Genomic DNA, 19,419 nt, shown 5'->3' with positions numbered 1-19,419 from the left:
ACAGCTGGAAATAAGCACAGCTGCACAGTCCGAACCACACCAGAGTAATCTATGCAATGACCAAATATCAACAGTAACTGCAGTCGTGCTCACAACCAGTCACTGGATATCGTCAGATGTCAGTATTATCTGTCCTTTCTGTACCTGTTGGGTGTTATACAGTTAAACGATTAACACAGTAATGGCTTCTACAAACAAGAAGACACTAGCAGCAACGTGATAAATGGAGAAGCTCATAGACTTGCATGTATGATAGCAGTTAGTAAAATGTTCAATTCTAACGAGATGACTGTGAAAGCAAAAGCATAGTGTTGACTTTTATGTGAGAAACAGACAAAACATTAAAGCGTGACCTTCATAACCAGATCCTGGAGTGTCCTCCAGTGATTTTTTAAGATTTTATGGGACTTTTTTTTTACAGCAATAATGATTTGAGAATATTTTATTGACATGAATGATTACGTAAGAATTGTTCTGAATTCCTATATAAGGACGTATATGTCTTGATGCATGCTCAATCATCCACGTAAGTCAATCCCAAAAGATTGATTCTCTTCATGTGGACGTAGCGTTTTCAGTGGGATAAATGTTTCATCACTCATCCATGTGACTTCTTCAGTCTCAGCTGACTGCAGGTTATGAGGTGCCGTAAGGGACATTATTACTGAAACGATCTCACACACACTACTGTAATTTTATCTCTCACATACACTCAGAGATGGGCAGTAACACGTTACAAGTAACAAATAACGCGTTACTGTAATCCTTTTTTCAAGTAACGAGTAAAGTAATAATAATAATAATAATAATAATAATAATAATAATAATAATACATTTTATTTATAGGCGCCTTTCAGACCCTCAAGGTCACCTTACAGTAGCAGGTAAACAATACCGTAAGTAAGGGATTACTATTGCAAAAAAGGTAATTAGATTACCATTACTTTCACGTAGGAACGCTGCGTTACTGCGTTACTAAAACCGTGATTTTTTTGCGAGAGTGTCTCATGACAATGACGTAAGCGAGTGCGACGTTCGTGGCAACAGCTGTGTGCAGATCAACAATGGATAATATATCGAGTGCGGAGAGAGTATGAGCGTGAAGCGTTTAAAGCGTGGAAGTACTGACCTTACTTTGAGTTTGATTCCATAAAAAGAGACAAAAACATTAGTGTCCACTGTTCACTGTGTGGGAAGAAAACTTTTTTTTACAGTGAAAAAACCCCTTAACTTCCAAGCAAGCACCGAGTACGCTGCCACGGAATGGGAAATTCACAGACAAACTCGCGGATTCTTCCACTGACCGCTGCGGCACACCTGCACCAGGGTAAACCTCCGCCTGCCCCACTTCTGCTTTACAGGTGAAAATAGAGCAACAGGACCGCTAGTCTTTGATTTTATTTATTTTCTGCTGTGTTTTACTTGCATCTATTTGAAAGACTGAGTGTAAACACAAAAACCTATTTTATTTTATGCGCAGGAATGTGCAGAAAATAGGTTTAAATGTTAAACAAATTTCTTCCAGTCAGAGAATGTTGCATATAATTTAGTTTTTGCTTGATGCATAAAGTTAAAAGATTAAAACTAATAAAACAAATTTTAAAAAGAGACTTTTCTATTTGATTACATTTTATATGATGGATTAGGCAGAAAGTAGAACTGGGCTGAAAGATCTATCGCTTTATCACCTATTCAGTTTGTAAATCATGTTTTTAAAAACTAAGTAACAAATTACTTTTGAAAATAAGTAATCAGTAAAGTAACGGGATTACTTTTGGGGGGAAGTAATCAGTAATTAGTTACTGATTACTTTTTTCAAGTAACTTGACCAACACTGCATACACTACTGAAACGCACTCACACACTCCACTGAAAACCAAGGCGTTTCAGCTGAACAGGAAGGTGTTTCAGTTGAACAGGAAGTTGTTTCCTGACAAGGAAACTGAAGAAAAAAGTGGTAGATTTCAAACAAACCACTACACAGATGTCCACTCAGCAACCTGCTAGTAGCCTAAGTGAAACAGCTGCATTACTTAACAATATATTAGCTTCAGCATAAGTCAAAATTTAGAATAGCAGGAGACGGGCAATATCAGTATCAGTAGTTTTGTATCAGTACAAAAAGAACACTGATCCACCTCAAAGCCAAATCTCTTTTTTAGAAATTCTGCCACAGAATTAATTTTGCTTATGACTTTAAAGTGTTTTTCTTTAACTTTAGGTAGAATAGGCCATTTCATAAATTTCAAGTATGATTTATCCAGTGTATCTGAAATAACTAAATTAGAACCATGCCATGTAACCATTCTGTCATAACTATGACATATTTTGTCTTTGAAGAGACTACTAATAAATTTATTACTGCATTTTTATCAAAAGGCTGACATTGTCCTAGCAATAAATTAGAAAACACTGATGAGAAATTATTGTATATCATAAAGTTTTTAATCAAATGAAGCAGAGGCAGTGGGATCAGTTTACAAATTTGTTATATTCTCTTTGAGAACAGTTTAGACAATATTTTTCTGAAAAGTCAGTGTAACTTAGAATGACACCGTTATCATCCAACAAATCTGTTATAAATATAATCTTCTTGTTAAACCAGTCGCTCTCGAAAATTGATTTTTTTGATTAAGTTTTATTACCCTATTATTCCATAAGGTTGAATTATGAGGAGAGAAGTTGTGGGTAAATAACATTTTACTTGTGCAATATCATTGCAAAGGCTGTTTGGGAAAGTTCGATATCTTGATCAGGATTTTATTTACCTCAAAATCACATTTCAAAATAAAGTCTAATCCTCCTGTTTATTAAACAGGGATCGTGGGATGTGGAACCACATAGAGTCTGGCTGTGACAGACAGGATTTTACCCATTTAATTCTAAGAGTGCCAACCATAGATTCAAATTGTGGAGCTTTGATACCACCTTTATTGTATTCCTTCACAAGCTGAGATCTTTCAATGTAATGGGTTTTATTCCTCCACAAAAATTGGAAAATAATTGTGTTAGCCTTATTAATGTTTTTAGAGGAGATATATAGAGAGTGACAAGGATAAATCAATTTGGAGATGCCTTTAGCTTTAGATAGGATGTTTCTGCCAAAAATAGTGAGGTCTCTGGTTAACCAGTGGCTAAGTGATTTTTTCATCTGCATGATATGGTTAGAAATATTGGTGTCTTCTCTTCTAATTAGGTTTTTAGATATTATCAGCCCTAAATATTTAACTTTAGATTCAACTCTAACCGAAGCTATTGAGGAGTCAGAGCTTGTATAAATCGGGGAGTAGTTCACATTTTTTGATATTAAGAGATAAACCAGAAGCTTTAGAGAAAATTGAGTTTTCTCTACCACTGATTTATCTTTCAAAAAAATCGATGCATCATCTGCGAATTGACTTATTTTGAAGTCTTTATTAAAAATTGATATTCCTTGTATGTCATTAGAATTCTTGATCAACATCCTTGCGAATTCCGCGTTGCACCTTGAAGCTAATATATTGTTAAGTAATGCGGCTTCTTCACTTAGGCTACTAGCACAGCGGTCCCCAATCCCCGGGCCCTGGACTGGTACCGGTCTGTGAGTCGCTTGGTACCGGGCCGCAAGAGTTGAGGCTCCGGTTTGACATTTATGGTTTTCAGGGTTTTTATCATTTTTTTTATCGTTATTTTTATATCGTTTATATTGTTAACTAAGTTTCCCTGGGTCTTTTCCCGTGCGTGAGTGCATTTCAGTAGTGTGTGTGAGAGCATTTCAGTAGTGTGTGTGAGAGATAAAATTTCAGTAGTGTGCGTGAGTGCATTTCAGTAGTGTGGGCTTATAACACTGTCAAAAGTGTTAATTTCACACTCAAAAGAGTGGACACATACAGACATTTTCTAGTGTCAATTTAACACTGGAGATTTTGCAGTGTAGCTGGGCCAACGTCTTCATTTTAGAGTTGAAAGCATATTTTAAGTACATAAAGGCAAATAGCTTAAACATGAATGAGCTGCAGCTTGGAGAAAGCCTCAAAGGGAACTGGTGCCAGCTTTTGGCCTGGCAGATCCCCAAAGAAGGCATGCCTTAGAAGTAGTAGTAACTGTGTTATGTAGGTCAAAGACCTCTGCAGTAATATAACCGGTAGGCAGGCTAGCGAAGATAAGTAGCCATGGCCTCAATAAGGTGACTGAGAATTCCATGGAGTAGAGTAGATAAGCTTGGAAAATTAGAAATAAATGGCAAGAGAAGAGATCAAAGGATATTCCGGACAACAAAAGACCTTGATAGATGAACGAGGGTAAGCCTCGATCAGGTAGCCACGTGACTTGACTCTGAACTGAAGCTCTGACAGTGACGCATGCAGGGATTTTAAGACTTGAGGTAATGGCTTGACAGCTCGTAAATGCTTACATGAAGTTGTGTTTGAATAGAAGATGGAGAGGGGGTGCCTAGCTGGTTAATTAACTTTGGGTACGGTAGCCATAATGTGCCGATTTCTGAAGCGAACAGATGAGATGGTAAGCAGTTTTGGAAGCATTGGTTAAACTGAAAGACTGATTAGAGGAGAACCGCTTTCCATAATTATAACCCACAAAACTGGCAGAGAGCCAAGTATAATGTCACAGTATGCAGAAGCAGGCTGTATGTATTGTGAATAGTGGACCCAAATGCAGAAACAAAGGAACGTGGAACAAAACTTGAATTAACAAAAAGCGAGACACTTAATATGGCTGATGGAGAAATACAAAGCATTGCACAAGGCAAACAAAGACGAGAATAAACAATAACTGGGAAAACTAAAAAACATAAAACCCTAAACATGAAACTTGATGTGGATACAAAGATATATGTAACATGGTGTTACGTTCCCCTGAGGGGTCTAGGCGGTGAGGGGACGTAACAAAAAGTGTTCGGGTCAGAAAAAGGAGTCAAGGAGGCAAAAGGGTTAAATTAAAGAGTTTTATTAAAGTAGCTCAACTAAAAGAGACGGACAAGCCGCTATCACCATTTAAGGAAAACAAAACTCAAGCGTTGGTCAATACAGTAAAAAGTAAGTCAAAAAGAAAGAGCAGCTCACTAGCCGCAAACACGGACATGCAGCTCACTAGCTGGAAACCACCAAAAACACAGCTCACTAGCTGTAAACACACTAATGGCACTCTGGCCCAGAGCTCACCTATCCCTGGGCATACATACTTTTAATTACTGACGAGAGTCAGCTGCACAAAAGAAAAAAGGTGGCAGCTAAGGCAAGAGAGATGGTCGGACACGCCCACACAGACAACTTCAGGAGGCGGCCCTGCTAGGGCTGTAACACCCCCTCCCTTAAATACAAACCCGTGGTTTGTCACATGATTATGATAACCAAAACAACTAATCAAGTCCGTAACCGTTGCATCACCAAATTGCAGGCTTTCCACCTACCAAACCCCATAGCAACGGTTAGGCATCGCCTGCGGAAGCTGCCAATCCCATCTCAGTGGGTTCACAACATTGCCAGACAGTGGCCCCAGACCCTCGAAACAGTGTTCCATGTGATAGCCAGGGCTTCCCAGCAGGGAGCTAGGGGGCCTTACTGAAGCACAGACATGTTTGTTAGCAAGGGGTGCAGGTCTGAGTGGTGGTTTTATACATGATCTGTTCCACTGCAGGTCATTTGGCGTGCCTGGGAAATTGTCAACCAGCAACAGCTCAGAGCTAGTTGACCCCTTACACTAACCACAGGAGCCCCTTAAGCAACTATGCCCCAAGTGTGGTCCTTTGCTGGGCCTGACAACCTTGTCAGTTTGAGAACCACGACTGACTGTTTTCAAATCAGGTCTTCTTCCCTTCGGATGTGCTTTGCGTTTAAGTGCCAGTCTCACACAATTAGCAACCACATGGCCAGGCTTGTGGCAGAAGAAACACAGTTTTGCTTTGGATCTTGAAACCACAACTGCATTAGCCTTGTTAGCTGGCCCACTCTTACCTCTCCCAGAGGTACTATGGCGCAAAGGGATATCGTGTCCTGCAGGATTTGCTTTATGAGTCAGCTTAAACTCATCTGCCAAGGTGGCTCAACTAAAAGAGATGGACAAGCCGCTATCACCATTTAAAGAAAACAAACAAAACTCAAGAGTTGGTCAATACAGTAAAAAGTAAGTCAAAAAGAAAGAGCAGCTCACTAGCCGCAAACACGGACATGCAGCTCACTAGCTGGAAACCACCAAAAACACAGCTCACTAGCTGCAAACACAACAAACACTCAGCTCACAAGCTGTAACCACACTAATGGCACTCTGGCCCAGAGCTCACCTTTCCCTGGGCTTACATAGTTTTAATTACTGACGAGAGTTAGCTGCACAAAAGAAAAAAGGTGGCAGCTAAGGCAAGAGAGATGGTCGGACACGCCCACACAGACAACTTCAGGAGGCGGCCCTGCTAGGGCCGTAACACATGGAGACATGGCGCAAAACACAACAGATGACCTGACACTGAACAAAGGAGGACAGAGGGCTAAATACACAGAAGGGTAATGAGGGAAGTGGAAACACCTGGGGAAACACCTGATTAGAGTGAACATAATGATTCCACAGGGGAAGCGAAACTAAACGCAATGAACACGAGACCTTATAAAAATAAAACAAGAAACGATGAGAGACTTAGATATGGCACACAAACTTGACAACATGAAGTATGCAGACAAGAAACACACGACATATTGACACTGAAGACAAGAAAAGATTTATAAATCAGGAGTTATAGAAGAAGTAAAACTAGAAAAAATCTCAACTAAATCCTAACTAATAGTGGCAACACAAGAACATAAGATATAGAAATAGAAAACAAGTTCAAAACTGCTGGGTCACAGACCCAGCCCCTGACATAGAATTCCACCAAGCGGCTGAACCTCATAGAAGATGATACTACCATTTTTGGTGTTGTCAGAACCACAAGTCACCTTTGAGAGTTGTCTTGCATAACTGTGTCAAGGAGGGAGGGTTTAGATCAGTGGTTTCAATCGAACCCTAGGGCTTCGGTGAGTCGGTCTCAGGGGTTCGGCAGAGCCTCTGCGGTGACATGCATGGCTCATTTTATGCACCGGTAAAAAACATATGTATGTCTTGAATTTGAAAAAAATCACATTTTATTTTTCACTAAAGAGGGGTTCAGTGAATGCGCATATGAAACTGATGTGGTTCAGTACCTCCAACAAGCACATGAGAAATGAAGGGACACCTTGAGGAATTATGTGCATGGCGGTGTCAGGGGTCTGGGTCTGTGACCCAGCATTTTGAAATTATAGTCCTTTTGTGAACTCATTGTGTTTGGAATGTTTTAGTTTTATTATTTATTAGTTAGTATTTAGGTATTCTTTGCTGTGGCTGAATACTATTACATACCAGTTCCTAGTACACCTAAACCTTACACTACGCCTTTTACTACTACTACAATAGTATTTTGTTGGTTTAAAGCTTACATTTGGAATTTTAAAATTATTGATCCAGTGGTAAGGTTGTGCCTGATTTTATGTGATCACTAACAGCTCAGTTTTTTTTTGTTGTTGTTGTTTTTTTGTTTTTTTGCAACAGGGGACTCTGACAGCTTTACAGCCAACAGAATTCAGCTGAACACAAATGCAACACAGGTTGTCGTGGGAAACGGTTTCGAAGCTGATGCCCTTATTTACATACAATTCCCAAAAGGTGAGTTTTCTGCATTTCCACCTACTGCATTCCTGGGAGAGAACAACAGAACTTTTGAAGAAGCTCATTGTATTAGTAAGGGGTATTTAAGAGAGCTGTTTTAGTTTGTTATTAGTAAAAATGAATCACCTGTATTTCAGACGTTGTTAGATCTTCTTACACCTACACAAAAGCTTCAAATTTCAACTAGTTTTTACTAACTACAGTGGATTTCTTTCTCTTATGTTAGGCGAAGGTGTCAGAGGCCGTCAGACAGATTCAAACCTCTCTCTGGGTTTCGTTCTCTATCAGAACGATCGTTTCTTCCATTCAAAACTCTACACGAGGCGACGGGCCACCATCAGGGTCCTGTCAGCCAGAGTCAGAGGGCCCAAGCTGGTGCCACAACATGTGGAGATGCTATTCAGGCAAATAGTAAGAAATTCAGCATTTCTATGATAATTAAAGTGTGATAACATTTATTGACTACTGTTTTTTTTTTCCTCTGGCTATCAGTTTGATATTTCCTGGGTATCTCAGGAGGATTGCTTTAAATCCAAATGTGTGTTTCTAAACCACATAACTTCCTTATACATGAAATAAGTTTTTTTTTTTTTTTTTTTTCACTTTAAGCAATGTCATTGTCTCACATTAAAAACAAAACATTTTTCATGGTCCTTGGACCAACTGGTCTTTGATCCAGTAGTCTGAGTTTGTTCTTAACTCAGGATTTACAAAGGGGTTTTATATACAATTACCTGTTTTTCAAGTATCTTTATAACTCTGTGTTACCTACATTATAACCAATCTGGTCCTTTTTGGCCACTTAAAATATGTTTACAAAACTATTGTTTTATTTGTTGCATTTTTTTCTGCTCTTAAAGAAGACATTTTTTTAACTGTATAAATAAAGGATATAAAAAAGTCACTGCCAAAACTGACTGCAGCTTCTGACTTGTGACAGGAATGTTGTTGGTGGCTCAATAATACTTGATATAATTCATGAGGGATGGATTTGACATATGTTTCAGATATTATAGACCAACAACTTATTTATAGTAGTTTAAATACAAGCAATCAGTTTATTGGCACAACCAGCTGGGTAGACACAGGGACCGTGACAACCTGATTCAATTTAAGGAACTGAATCATTGGTGCGATTTGTGCTGTATTTTGGTGATTTGTGCGAGAGAGCAAACGTGTGTGATATAATTAGAGACATGGAGCTGGGAAGAGAGGACACTCTGCTTATTCCTAAACAAAAAGTAGTTCATCAGCAATTCTGCTCCCAGGTCAAAAATGTATAAAAGAAATACACTATACATATAGTTAGAACTATAGAAGTTATAGTATATTATATATAAACATGCCTGTCCGCTGGTTTATTACATAATCACGTGGAGGCAGGGGCACAGCACAGCACAAGCATAATCCCAATCCATTATAAGATTGTGTTGTACATTGTTATCTCTCTCTCTCTCTCGCTCGCTCGCTCGCTCGCTCTTGATAGATAGATAGATAGATAGATAGATAGATAGATAGATAGATAGATATTATTAGTAAAAAAAACATCAAGAGATCTAAAAAGAAAAAAGGAACACACCATGGCACATGTTTAAAAAAACATTAGGACCATTCATCAAAGTGATTTATTATTAACACAGACATAACATTATTTTTTACTAAAAATACGTTCAAAGCACCACATCAACCTGATATCTGACAGAACTGTCACATGATTTTAAACAGAAGCTGTTGGCTCAGTTCTGTAGAGTGGGAAATCATAATGAAGAAGTTCATTATAAGTTGTAGATTTAATCTACTCTTCATATTTTTGGCCACCTGATGTCACCAAAGAGAATTTTTGGCCATCACTAGTGTTAAGTGAGTCTCATCTCAGTGTCATCGCTTTATGCGTTTGCATCCTTCCCTGCATCAAGCTGTATGTCTGGAGTCTGGGTCTCTGTTTCCTGTCTTATTTTCATAGTCTCTTGTCCAGTGTGCATTGGGTTGAGCTTTGCTTCCCCTGGCGTTAGTCAGATTTAGCTCACTTTTGAATTGAATTTGAAAAATATGATGGATGATTGTTACAACCAAACCCAGAATAGACACTTTGTAACTCAAAGTTGTGGATTTCTAAACCTGTGTGCTTCTGTTTCAGAACATCAGTGGGATGTCTCTGTACGACTTCTCCTGTGTTTTCTGGAACTACAGTCAGAAGGACTGGAGCACCAGCGGCTGCTCTAAAGGAAACACTTCAGATGGACTCATGAGATGTTTCTGTAACCACACCACCAACTTTGCTGCTCTCTGGGTGAGTGTCACAAGTTTACAGGTTCACAGCTATAAGGCTACAGCTTGCTTAACCTTGTCATGAACTAGCTCCAAATGTAAACTATTTATATTTTATGGCATGATTAAATCCTGTTTGTTTTTCAGTCATACAGAGAGAACTACGAGTATGCAAAAGCTCTGGATGTGATCTCCATTGTGGGACTTTCTCTTTCTATTCTGGGTCTGGTTGTGACGATCATTTATCACATTAAAGAAAAGTAAGTTTGGGTTACTTCACAGATTAGAAATGACGTTTAATTATGTTGCATTTAAATTCTCTAATCACATTTACCACTCATCACTTGTTATTTCACAAACTGAAACTTGCTTGGATCCAACAAACAGTATAATTATAATAACAATAAGGGTCGATTATTTTCTTATTTTATCTGACTAACTAAAGTCCTAAACTGGTAAAACCGGTGTCTGTAGAGTCTGTAGTAAAAGCAGTATTTTAAATTCAGGAGAATTTTAGGAGGGATAATTGGGGTATGTTTTCCCACTTGTAAGACCTGAAAACCAGTAGTAACCAATAAATTTTTATTGTTTAAGGTTAGTTTGTTTAAGTAAGAAAATGATTATATTTTCAGCTAAAAAGAAAAAAATGTTTGTGTGATTTTAAGCCTTAATATCAAAGAAAGAAGTTGCAATGTCAATTCAAAATATGAAAATATATTATACTGACCAAAAAATCAAAATATATAGAGAAAAATATCTATAATAACAAATATTTTTCATTACATTTAAAGCAAAAAGATGTGCTTAAAACCAAATATGATTTCGTTGATTGTACGGGCTTTACAAATGGGCTTACATTTTTCTTTTTGATTTTCGTGTTTTTCTTTTAGAAATACAAAAGTTTAAAAATATTAAAACTTTGTTGTTTTTTCTCTCTGTAGCTTCTTCAGGAAGTCTCATGGGCAGCAAAGTAACCTGAATTCAAAGCTGGCTCTGCTGTGCATCTACCTCAGCCTGCTGGCCTTCATCATCACCTTCCTCTCTGGAGTCCAAAACTCCAGCAGACAGAATGACACTAAGGTGCAAAGTGATGATCGGACCAACAAAATCCCGAAATCTGATGAACACATAGAACCGGACCGTGTCTCGTGTACGGCTGTAGCAGCTCTGCTGCACTTCCTCCTGATGGCCACCTTCATGTGGAACAGTGTATACAGCACTCAACTGGTGCTGCTGGTCCGGTCAATGCGCCGCAGCCTGCCAACACACTGGACTCCACTGAGTGTGACTCTGGGATGGGGTAGGACATTCAGAAAGAAAACAAAAATGCCAAATTTGAAATATTTTTAAAAATACATTAAAACAACAAGGGTATAATTGGCTGTTTTTGACTACTTTAAATTTTCCCTCTACATTTCACCTTTAAAAACGATTTACTTTGCCTTGTTTGGTATCATTCTTTTCAGCACAACCTCACGTGTCTGAATTTACAGTTATGTTTCATTTTAACATATTGTATTAACAGAATTGATCTAAAATCAGACAAAAAACATAAAATCCGAGAAGAAAAAGTTATATTTTTTACTGTAACAACCACAAACACATTTATTGAAACATAACTTTAAATGCAAATATACATTTTTAATTTTAAAATCATATGAGTACGTTTTGCAAGCAAAGCTATGTGCAGCCATTTACCTTTAAAAAAAAATTTCAAACTATTTACATAACAATCAGGTGTTCTGCATTCAGTAAGATGCCACACAAATTATTTGTACCACTCCAAAAAAATAATTTCTGTCCACTATAAAGGAAAACATCACAGCCTGATACCTGCAGGTCTGACTGCAGCAGGTGTATGACTTCCCCCTCTTCCTAAACAACCAAATGTCATGTTGACATATCATTTTTTGATTGGTCGACATGGTACATTTTGCCACCAACACGAAAGGGGTGTTTTTTGTTTAGTTTTTTCTTTTTTGGTCATAAGCAGAGAGTGCTTGCTAGCGCTGTCCTTGGACAGTAAACGTGATGAAACTATTGAGGAAAAAACAGTGTCCAGTGCCCTGTAGGTGTAAATAGACCTGATGAGGTAGCTCTTCTGTGTTGTGCCATCCGCTTCACCAGAGGTTGTTTGGTTTCCCCGATGTATAAATCCTGGCAATCCTCCTGGCACTTAACTGCGTACACTATGTTACTATGTTTGTGTTGGGGGGGGGACCCGATTCTTGGTGTGGACCAATTTTTGGCGCAGCGTGTTTTGGGGTTTAAAAGCCACAGAGACGCGGTGTTTGGAAAAAATGCGTCTCAACTGCTCCAATACTCCTGACACATATGGGATCACTACAGGTTTTTTTGCTTACGAAATGGTTGTTCTTCTCTCCTGGATCGGCTGGAGCTTTCTTTAGGCACCTTTCCAGCTTTGACAAATGTCCAGCTGGGATAACCACATTTACTCAGGGCCTTCTTGATGTGGTGTTCTTCTGCTTCCCTGGCTGCTGTGTTAGTGGGGATGGTGCTCACTCTGTGTTGTAGCGTCCTAATGACGCCCAGTTTATGCTCCAGTGGATGATGACAGTCAAATCTTAGATACTGATCCGCATACGTAGGTTTACGGTACACGTCAGCTTTTAAATGTCCCCCATTACTGATGGAAATCTCACAGTCTAAGAAGGCTAACCTGTCACTTTTCATATCCTCCCTGGTAAATTTGATGTGTCGGTCCACTAAGTTAATGTGATTTGTGAAATGTGGTACGTCCTGAGATTTGTTTTTTTGACCCAGGTGTCATTCACTTACCTGAACCAGTGACTTTGTGGTGTTCCAGCGTAGAATAACAAAGCCCTCCTTTCCACTTCTTTCATGTACAAATTTGCCACGACGGATGAAACTGGGGAACCCATGGCCCACACATGTTTCTGCCTGTAGAACTGACCGTTGTATGTGAAATAGGTGGAATGAAGACACAGTTCCAAAAGCAAACACACTTAGTCGATGCTGAGAGTGGTCCTGTTGCTGAGGTTGGGGTCATCCTGTAGTCTCTTACGGACTACCTCCAACGCTTCCGTGACTGGGATGCAAGTGAAGAGAGATTTAACATCGTACGAGACCATGGTTTCATCTGTCTCCATAATGACATCTCTCACCTTCTCAACAAAATCCAAGGTTTTCTGGATGTGGTGTTCAGAGCTGCCCACCAGCGGGTTGAGGATCGAAGCCAGAAACTTAGAGATGTTATAGGTGACCGGGTTGATCATACAATCGGTCTTAAAGGTGCACCCTATTTATGTATCTTCGGTAAACCATACAGACTTGGTGTAGATTCCCCTGGGTATAGCCTGTATTATGAGGTTCGTTCAATAGCATTGTCTTGTTCTAACTGCTTCAGACAATCTGTCACCATCTTCCTGTACCTGAATCCTTATTTGACTTATCTAAGAGTCTTAAATCTGGCACTGACAAATAACATCTATGTTTAATAATTCAAAATAAAAACTGAAGTGAGATGAAACATTTTCCAGTGAAAAATCCTAAACCAAAACATAGTAAACCTACTCTTGAAGCTAACCGAAACAAAACTGATTTTAAAAGCAAACATTCTGCTGCAGGACAGATGGTGGTCTGCCTGTCTTCACCCCAGGGAAAAGGGTAAAATCTCATGGGTCTAGGGGTGGATTGCCCTTTTGATGGCAATGGTACCTGGACCTGAGGTATAGAGTGTGTTTGGGGAGTGTGAGTGTGTGTACAAATCAAATCAAATCAAATCACTTTTATTGTCACATCACTGGTACAACACATGCGAGTGAAATTCTTGTGTGCAAGCTTCACAAGCAACAGAGGTGTGCAAAATGCCATACAATAACATCAGAACGAGCAGAATATAAGAATGGGTAATCTGAGGATTATAACAATAAATATATGTACAAATTTAAGAGTGTATGCGCATTACTGAATATGTATGCTAAATATCTATATCTATATCTATCTATATCTATATAGATAGATATAGATATATAAAATTAAATAGAAATAAACATAAACAGAGGTCAGTTGTTGGAAATGTGCAAAACAAGTGGCATTTGTGTACAGTATAATGTGCATAATGTTGGAGTTCCAGTAAGGTGTCTATGAAGTGTTCAACAGTCTGATGGCCTGATGGAAAAAGCTGTCTGTCAGTCTGCTGGTTCAGGACCAGATACTGCAGAACCTCCTGCCTGATGGAACTAGTTTGAGCAGCTTATGGCTGGGGTGACTGGAGTCTTTGATGATCCTCCCCACTTTCCTCAGGCACCGCTTCCTGTAGATGTCCTGGAGGGAGGGAAGCTCACCTCCAATTATCCTTTCTGCACACCGCACCACTCTCTGGAGAGCTTTGCGGTTGTAAGTGGTGCTGTTGCCGTACCAGGTGGTGATGCATCCAGTGAGGATGCTGTCAATGGCACAGTGATAGTAGGTCCTGAGGATGCGGGGGCTCATGCCGAATCTTTTTAGTCTCCTGAGAAAGAAGAGGCGCTGCTGCGCCTTCTTCAATGTTTTGTTTATGTGTACTGACCACGTAAGATCCTCAGCCAGATGTACACCAAGGAAACAGAAGCTGCTCACTCTCTCCACAGCAGCTCCGTTGATGGTGATGGGGGTGTGTGCTTGTCTGCACCTCCAGAAGTCCATGATCAACTCCTTTATCTTTGCAACGTTGAGGGTAAGATGGTTGTCTTGGCACCAGTGGGTCAGGGCGCTGACCTCCTCACTGTAAGCCGTCTCATCACCTGTGGTGATAAGACCCACCACTGAAGTGTCGTCCGCATACTTCACAATGATCTTAGAGTTGCTAGTGGCTGTGCAGTCATAGGTGTAGAGTGAGTACAGGAGAGAGCTCAGTACGCACCCCTGTGGAGCACCCGTGTCCATTTCTGTTTGGCTCCAGGTTGGGCAAATGTCAAGTATTTGTATATGTGTGCATGAGGGTGGGAATGTATGTTTGTATCTGTGTGCCTGTTTGTCTATGTCTATGTGTTAGGTCGGGTCCTAGACTCCACCTCTCTGGGAGCATCTCAGGCCCCCTCAGGTGTGGGGGCCTATCTCCCCCCACCACACTCCCTACCGGTTGTTGATGCCCTCAGGCATCAGTGAATTGGCTGCTTGGCAGGACCTGGTGCCTGTGGCTCAGTCGGGCCCCTTCCTGGGGGCCCTCAGGCCTCTGGGCCTGGGGCTCGGTCCGCTCAGGCATGGCTGGCTGCCGGCAGAGCTCGTGGGCATATCACTGCTGTGGCTTCTGCACAGTGTCTGCTGGGTGACCCCATGTCCAGGGTTCTCCTCAGCTCTTTCCAGGAAGGTGGCGCGACTGCCCCCGCGATGGTCCTCCTTGGGCTCTCGCTGGGGGCCTCTGGATCTCCTCCATGCCTGCTTCATGCCCTGGGGAATGGGGCTATGGCTCCCTACACCCTCTGGCAGATTGTTACATGGAGAAACCTTTTGAATACAAGCGCGCTCACGCACACAGGTGTGCACACGGGTGCTCACAGACACAAACTATTTCTTCCTTGGCTGCTACCTCAAAGCACAGCGTGTGCTGTCATGCACTTGGTGCTGCTCAATAACATTCAATATTTAGTATTTACTTTTAGTTACACTTATCTAGGTTATTGCTGTAGTCTCCCTATTGTGTTGCTCTGTTTTTGCTTGTTGTCTTCTCTCACTGTCCCTCTTCCCCTCTGTTTTTCTTTCCCTCCCTTTCTTTCTTTCTCCCTTTCCTATCCCCCAGTCATGTCTGTCCCATCTGTAATAACTTAAAGTAAAATGAAATAATAATTAAAAAAAAAACAATAACAAAGGTAAATCAAGTGGACCAATACGGCAAAGCTAGAATGATCCACTTTGTACAATAAATCCGTGGGCATCTTTCTTAGCCTTTAGACAATAATTCTGATTGCTAAAATACCAAACAAGACATGCAAAAAAATAAAATAAATAAAATAAAATAAAATAAATAAATAAAATAAAATCAAAACACCCCAAATAAAAGTTAAAGTTCTTTTTTCAATATTTACATAAAAAATAAAGAAAAAGTAATACATTTATAAAAAAAAAAAAACATGAGTAACAATGTTGACTTTAATATCTGGCACACTTAAAATGTTGAATTTAAATCTATTTCAACTGCTGTTTTGATTTATTGTGTCCTGTTAGGAGTGCCAGCCTGTTTCATGGTCATCACACTGGGGGTGAGCTACAGGATGCACAATCCTCTGGGATACAGACAAGAGGAATTGTGGGTAATCATTTCTGTGATCATTTCTATTTATTATTTATCTATTTAATATCTGCTTTGATTACCACTTCAGTCATCGCCTTGTCCAAATGTTTCTGACATTTCTATGAAATTTGCCACCTCACAGTTTAATTTATAGAACAGTTTATTGTTGAGGTGTGATGTGGCATTAGCATACCAGAGCACCAAAATTCAACATCTTCAGTTATAAAGTATTTATAAAGTTTTGATCAACATAGACAAGAAGTATTTTTCTTAATGCTTCTTTTATCCTCTCATTGCAGTTGTTGGCTGGCAGCGTTGGATAAGAAGCAACAGTTCAACTTTGGGAAGCCAATGTTTTGGGCTTTCCTTCTTCCTATCGGCCTGATTCTGATTTACAACATTGTCCTGTTGGTTCTCACCTCCATGGCCACATGCAAAGTTGATACCAGACTGACCAGGTAACATCTAAATCTGCTGTCGTCCTCTCACTGCTGACTTCCAGCTAATTAAAAATGATTCCATGAAGAAAGAAAAAGTCAGAATATTACTAGGCTTTTGAGTATAAACTCATGAAATACAAAATTTGTAAATAATTAGTTTTTTAAATTGTTAAAAAAAAAACATGAAAGTTTTTTTACTTTCATATTAAGTTGATATTTTCAATATTTTGTCAAAATAGTAACATTGAAGAAATACATGAATACACAATTTTAAGTAAAATAAATGTTTTTAAATGTTTGTAAACAATGCCACTATAATGCTCCATTTTTGCATCTTAATAGGCATGATGTAAAAAATTCCACAAGTGAATCATTTCTGCCATGCTTCAGTTTGGGTTTTAACTCTTTCTGTTTTTACTGCAGCAACAAGAAGTCGTCTTTAAGGAGGAGGTTCCTCATCAGTTTGTCTCTGGCGGTGTTACTCGGTCTGTCCTGGACTCTGGGATATTTCGTGCTGCTCAGTTCAGAAAAAACACACCAGATCTTCAGCATTTTGTTCTGCATCTGTACGACCACACAGGTACGACTCCTTCCACCATATTTTAGAACTGAGATTAAAGGTTTCATGAGCTTCTCAGACTTCAGATAAACACATAAATTACAAAAAAACAAAACAAACGAGAGGTAATTGTTGAAAGTTTCTTTAAACCTGTTTCTTCCACAGGAAAATATATTATATATAGTGCCAACTTGATCCCCTAAATAGCAATAGGTTGATGAACGGTCCTGACACATCAGAGTTTCTTTGAAGTTAGCAACTGACTTTGAGTGGCTGCAAATCTGGTCCCCATCTTCAAAGCAGCAATTTCAAGGGCAACGCAACTGCACAGGGATTTACTGCACATGGAGGCAACCATTTTTGTTGCACTGGGGTGTCCAACTGTTTTCTTTAGTGCTATGTAACATTAGGCAATCTGAAGTTGATAAAATGTATTATAAGAAAAAGCTGATTTTATTAAATGTAATTTTCTGAAAACATCTTAATGTATTTTGTAAAAAATAACAGTAGTGATTTTTTAAAAGTCAAAATACTCCAAAAAATAAAACAGACATATTTCAAAAATAAACTATGACAGAAGCAAAGTGGTTCAAGTTCTACAAGAAGTGTGGAACTTTTGTTTATTTTTATATTTATTCTTATCAAGTGAAAAATGAAAATGCTAAAAGAATTTAAGAATTTCATCATCCTCATCATCTTCCCATTCTGTCTTTTAGGGTTTACAGATTTTCATTCTCTTCACAGCCCGAAGACGGGCTTTCAGAGCCACAATTTCACGGTCCATTTCCTCAGTCAACATCCCGCTCAACAGCACACAGTACAATCTGCAGAGAAAGTGGAAGAACTGCAATATGAACCAATCAGAGACCTACAAGGATCTGTGTGACATCGAAGTGACCACCAGCAAAACCCTGTAGGACCTGAGGAGGAATTTTTTTTCATGCAACAGGACAAAGATCCTAAGCCCAGTAGAAAATCTACAACAGTAAATCAAGATGTTGCAATGGTTCAAAGTCCAGACTTTAAGTCGGCCAAAATTGCTCAACGGTGATGTGAAGGATAGACAGTTGTTACTAAAAAATAGTGATTTCATTTTGTTTTTTTATTGCAATTATCAATGTTTTATGATTTCATGATTTGTAAAGTGACGTGGAAGATTCCCATAATCTTTCGTCTTTTAAAACAAAAACAAATAAAATAAAATAACTTTTACTGACTTTTACTTTCACTTGTGGCAACAAAGTGAAACCACTAACCTAATTTTTCAATTTTCAAAGCTTAAAGCAGTAAATGCAATTGAATCATTATTTTTGCTTTATTTTTTAAACATTGTTCATCTGTGTACATCTGCAACAGTTTGACAGCTTGATGTTTGCTATCAGTAGCTGATACTGTAACACATTCAGTGGATATTTAAACCTGTGTATGTGTCTGCCGTCACTGATCCACTAGAGGGCACCCAACCTCCACACAGTTTGCTCTCAAACAGACAGCAGTAGGGAACCATTTCACATTCCTCATTACTCTTAATTTCCCCCCTTTTTTTGTATATGCCTGATCTTTGCTTTGGTTGCGTCATCTCTTACTGTTTGTTTCAGTGTGTTCTGCATTATTTTAATTTGTGTGAAGTTTTATGTCTAAATCAGCATCAGCAATTCAAACATTTCTATTCAGCTAAATAAAAACGGAAGATTAAGAACAAAAATATATGCAGAGTCCATGTCCAGTCTGTGTTTCTGAAACAAGAGCCTTTCTGTTAGAAAAGGCTGATGAGGGTCTTTAAAGGCTTTAACAACCACATGTCCACGTTTTATTATCTGTCATTAGTGTTCTCCTGCCTACACTTACAGTGTGGACCCTCAGTCTGAGGAAAGCTGCAACTCAGTGCTGAGAGTTCAGGAGGCTGAATCCTGATGCAAACCTTATGTTAAGATACAGCTTTAATAATTACAATGATAGAAGAAATGTGTGGAGATGAGCACAAAAATGGTGGAATAGTACTTTAATGATCAATAATACTCCATAAATTCAGATGCAGTTATGAAAACTGTTTCCAGGGCTGAAGATTATAAAACATCCAACATGTGGGAAAACAACAGGTTTCCACGGAAGAAGCAGCAGCTGTTCATCCATCAGAGTGGCTGCAGCTGATCCAGAGTCACCGCTGATAAATCATTTTGGAAGGAATTAAAGAGTCCTTCAAATTGAATTAAAAAGACTCTGTGGTG

General features: G+C 39.2%; 1 protein-coding gene across 1 annotated transcript in view; it reads left to right on the top strand.

The window, feature by feature from the left end:
• Nucleotides 1–18,877, top strand: part of LOC120436049 (adhesion G-protein coupled receptor G7-like) — a 29,358-nt gene extending 10,481 nt beyond the window's left edge. Inside the window, exons 9-17 of the mRNA XM_039606355.1 lie at nt 7,555–7,668; nt 7,898–8,082; nt 9,809–9,961; nt 10,087–10,199; nt 10,881–11,239; nt 16,126–16,207; nt 16,492–16,650; nt 17,056–17,212; nt 17,908–18,877. Coding sequence (XP_039462289.1) covers nt 7,555–7,668; nt 7,898–8,082; nt 9,809–9,961; nt 10,087–10,199; nt 10,881–11,239; nt 16,126–16,207; nt 16,492–16,650; nt 17,056–17,212; nt 17,908–18,108 — 1,523 coding nt within the window. The 3' untranslated portion in view covers nt 18,109–18,877. The remainder of the gene's footprint in view (nt 1–7,554; nt 7,669–7,897; nt 8,083–9,808; nt 9,962–10,086; nt 10,200–10,880; nt 11,240–16,125; nt 16,208–16,491; nt 16,651–17,055; nt 17,213–17,907) is intronic.
• The last annotated feature ends 542 nt before the right edge of the window (nt 18,878–19,419 follow it).

The sequence above is a fragment of the Oreochromis aureus genome, linkage group 23 (genome assembly GCF_013358895.1).
Source record: "Oreochromis aureus strain Israel breed Guangdong linkage group 23, ZZ_aureus, whole genome shotgun sequence".
Classification (NCBI taxonomy): domain Eukaryota; kingdom Metazoa; phylum Chordata; class Actinopteri; order Cichliformes; family Cichlidae; genus Oreochromis; species Oreochromis aureus.
This window is presented reverse-complemented; position numbering and strand designations above follow the sequence as displayed.